The sequence below is a fragment of the Mus caroli genome, unplaced genomic scaffold, assembly GCF_978045245.1.
Source record: "Mus caroli unplaced genomic scaffold, Mus_caroli_1 scaffold_13, whole genome shotgun sequence".
In the NCBI taxonomy this organism is placed as follows: Eukaryota; Metazoa; Chordata; class Mammalia; order Rodentia; family Muridae; genus Mus; species Mus caroli.
The window spans coordinates 71,982,836-71,987,131 of record NW_028227268.1 but is presented as its reverse complement, the minus strand read 5'-3'; the positions used below and the strand labels follow the sequence as shown (position 1 = coordinate 71,987,131).

The 4,296-nt window shown below is 46.5% G+C and overlaps 1 protein-coding gene across 1 annotated transcript; it reads left to right on the top strand.

Annotated features, from left to right (window-relative positions):
- The first annotated feature begins 3,354 nt into the window (after window positions 1–3,354).
- LOC110306182 (olfactory receptor 1D2-like) lies at window positions 3,355–4,296 on the top strand. Its single transcript, XM_021178383.1, has one exon. It carries the CDS (start codon window positions 3,355–3,357, stop codon window positions 4,294–4,296), a length of 942 nt encoding a protein of 313 aa, XP_021034042.1.

Genomic DNA, 4,296 nt, shown 5'->3' with positions numbered 1-4,296 from the left:
CCTGAATAAAAGTTAAAGGTGTTCTCTAAGAATTCAAAGTGCGTGATGGCAGCTATCTCAGTCCCAGGAGGTGGAGGCAGAGTTGAGGAGTTCAGGTTCATCTTCTGCTATATAGCAAGTTCAGGGCCAGTCTGGGCTATATCAAAGCAAAAATAAAACAAAAAACAAACCCCCCACCAAGAATGCCTTACACTTTGTTTCTGTTTCGAGTGATAGAAGTGAATGGTCTATGTCTAAAATTGCCTTTTTGTAACAAACAGCTCTGCTTTCAGCTCAGCTTTTAGAGCTGCCTCAGAGTCTCCACCACCCAGAGCACCAGGCAGATCCTAGAAAGGTAACAGGCAGGAAGTGTATACACTGTGGACATTGCCCCCAGTGACTCCAGGGCCAGATGAGCAGGGGACCATGGGGATCAGAAGACTGCCTGGAGCAGAGAATGTTTGCTCTGCTGCCTGGGGAGTCCCCCATCTCTGCTGTGCCTCCTAGTCTACTGGGGACATTTATAAACTTACTGCAGAGGAAGACTCTGCAGGGACACAAAGGAAGTCAGCACAGAGAGCTGTTACAGGGCACTTTCTAAAGCATAGTGGTTTTTCATTGATATGAGTGCATCCATTTTCCTGACTGATTGATGCCCTATGAGAACGAGTGGATGATTGTTCTCAGGCTAAGATTTCCCAAGAGTCAGAAATCCAGTTTTCCTGTGATTTTTTTTTAGCTATCAGCCTGTATGAAATGATTTGCAGGACATTAAAAATCTGTATTCATCAGCATCCATCGCTGTTAGTCGCATCTAAGGCAGTCCACTTACAAGGATGGCAGGTTGATTTGGGCTCATGGTTTTAGAGGGTTTTGCTCCAGAGACAACTGGCTCCTTTGTTTGTAGCCTATGGTGAGGCAGCACATGCTGGTAGAAGAGTGTGATATAACAAAACCATGTGTGTTGACCAGGACAAGAAATAAGAGAGGGAATGGACTGGGGTTCCCTCAAGCACACAACCCATTGGCCAGAAGACCTACCAGCAGTTTAACTCCAAATTCTCTCTCTCTCTCTCTCTCTCTCTCTCTCTCTCTCTCTCTCTCTCTCTCTCTCTCTCTCTCTCTCTCTCTCTCTGTCTATCATCTACCTATCTTCTATGTATCATTTATCATCTGTCCATCTACCTATCATCTATCTATTATCTAATTATCATCTGTTTATGTACTGTGTGTCATGTATCTATCATCTATCTATCATCTCTCATTTGTCTATCTATCATCTATCAGTTATCTATCTACCCATCATCCATCTATGTATGTATGTATGTATGTATGTATCTATCTATCTATCTATCTATCTATCTATCTATATTTGTATGTATGAGTGTTTTGCCTGCTATCTATGGAGTACACACTTGTGTAAGGTACCCATGGAGACTAGAAGGGGGTATCATATCTCCTAATCCCCTAAAACTGGAAGTATATATTGTGAGCTGCCAAGAGTGGCCAGAGCTCTTAACCAGCCAAGACATGGCTCCAAGACCATGCCCTATTTCTTCAAGTTTTAACACTTCTCAGCAGATCACCCTGGAAACCACAACAACATAGAAGCCTTCAGGGAACAGGTGAGACAGAAGCTTATAGAAATATACATGGAGGAGAGATCTGGGTGACAGAAACAAGTTTACCCACCTCTGATCTCAGGAGTCACAGGCCATGTGTCACTCAGAGTCTGTACATGCCATCCTCTTTCACAGTGACACAGAAGAAACTCCTATAGACCATGACCTTAGACTTGTCAACACTGGCCCTGGCTGAGCACTGTCAGGGTCAGCTCTCAATTCTAACTCTGTAGGACTACACATCATGCTTGAAATGTCTATTTTAGTTTGTTTTGAAAGAACTTTGTGTATGGGGAGTAAGGCTGGTGCTTTTGGGGGCCAGTAGAGGGCACTAGCTTCCCCGGAGCTGGAATTACAGTTGTGAACCTCCTGCAATGGTTGCTGAGAATAGTACTTAAGTCCTCTGAAAGAACAGGAAGTACTCTTAACCACTGAGCCATCTGTCCAGCCCCTCAGTTTTCTTTCTTTCTTTCTTTTTATTTTTTTTAAAGATTTTACTTATTTTATATATGTGAGTACACTGTCACTGCCATCAGACACACCAGAAAAGGCCATCAGAACCCATTACAGATGCTTGTGAGCCACCATGTGGTTGCAGGGAATTGAACTCTGGACCTCTGGAAGAGCAGTCACTGCTCTTAACCGGTGAGCCATCAACCAGCTCAGTTTAATTTCTTGAAGCACTGCTAATTACAAACAGACATTTCTACTGCAGCTGCTGTTTTACGTTGCTGATTTTAGAGTGCAAGGCCTTTATGAACATTCTTTCCTTTGACTACTTTCTTGGACACCTACTATGTGCCAGGCATAGTTCCTTGCACTGAGCAGTGCCTGAGACAGATGTGTCTCTGTTCTGGGGAATGAAGAAAACATTCCATAAATGACTCATTGAAGGAGCAAATTTGATAGAGGTGTAAGCAAGGAGCATGCGCAAGGAGGAACACCTAATGAAGCTACACAGACAGGGGCCAGTGAGGTGGCTCAGAAGGTAACCGTGGCTGTGAGTCTCTTAATTTGGGATAGATGGCAGAGGGCCTAGCCCATTGTAGGTTGGGCCACCCCTGAGCTGGAGGCCATGGGTCTGTAAGGAAGCAGGCTGAGCAAGCCAGTAAGCTGTACCCGTTCATGGCTTCTGCATCTGCCATACTTACGGTTACTATTTCTGTAAGGAAACACCATGACCATCGCAACTTGGGGAGATAAAGGTTCACTTGGCTTAGACCTCCACATCACTGTTCATCAGTGGAGGAAGTCAAACAGGGCAGGAACCTGGAGGCAGGAGCTGATGACATGGAAGGATGCTACTTTCTGGTGTGCTCCCTTTGGCTTGCTCAGCCTGCTTTCTTATTGAATTCAGGACCCCTAGCCCAGTGATGGCACCACCCACAATGCCCATCACCCTCATCAAACACTAATTAATATAATGCGCTATATACCTGAAACAGCCTGATCTTATGAATGAGTTTTCTCAATTATAACGCTCTCTTCTCCTTTAACCTCTGCTTGTGTCAAGTTTATGTAAAACTTGCCAACACATTTCAAGTTTGAGCACCCTGGTTCCATCTCTAGAACCAACAGTAGAGGGAGAGAACTGATTCCTTAAAGTTCTCCTGTGATCTTCACACACACACACACACACACACACACACACAGTTCTGGTAGAAAGCTCCTACATATGAGCTATGACCTGAGTCTGACCACACAGTGAGTTCCAGTCCGGCCTCTCCCCTCCAGGAGCCTGAGCCTCTGGAAGATGTCCAAGGGGAGGGAGAATGAGACTGGAGTCAGCGAGTTTCTCCTGCTTGGCATCACCAATGACCCACAGCAGCAACAAATCCTCTTCTGGGCTTTCCTGTGCATGTACCTGGTCACGGTAGCTGGGAACACACTCATCTTCCTGGCCATCATCTCTGACCCCCGCCTGCACACCCCCATGTACTTCTTCCTGGCCAATCTTTCCTTCGTTGATGTCTGCTTCACCACCAATCTCATCCCCAGGCTCCTGGCTAGCCATGTGGCTGGAACAAGGACCATTTCTTATGTCCACTGCCTAACTCAGATGTACTTCCTGATTTCTTTTGCCAATGTGGACACCTTTCTGCTGGCTGCCATGGCCCTGGACAGATTCGTGGCCATATGCTATCCACTACAGTACCACACCATCATCACCCCCCAGCTCTGTGTGGGGCTGGCAGCCATTGTGTGGATATGTTCTGGCCTCATCTCTCTGGTGCACACACTCCTCATGAGCAGACTGAGTTTCTGCTCCTCCATCCCAGAGATCTCTCACTTCTACTGTGATGCTTACCTGCTCATGAAGTTGGCCTGTTCGGACACACGAGTCAATCAACATGTGTTCCTGGGAGCTGTGGTCCTCTTTGTGGCCCCCTGCATTCTCATTGTGGTCTCTTATGTCCGAATCACCATGGCGGTCTTCCAGATCCCCTCTGCCAAGGGCAGGCACAAGGCATTTTCCACATGTAGCTCACACTTGTCTGTGGTCACCCTCTTCTATGGGACGGTACTGGGGATTTATATACGACCTCCAGACTCCTTCTCCACCCAGGACACGGTAGCCACCATCATGTATACTGTGGTTACCCCCATGCTGAACCCCTTCATTTACAGCCTGAGGAACAAGGACATGAAGGAGTCAGTGACAAGGCTCCTCAACAAGGGCTCTAAGTCTTCTTAG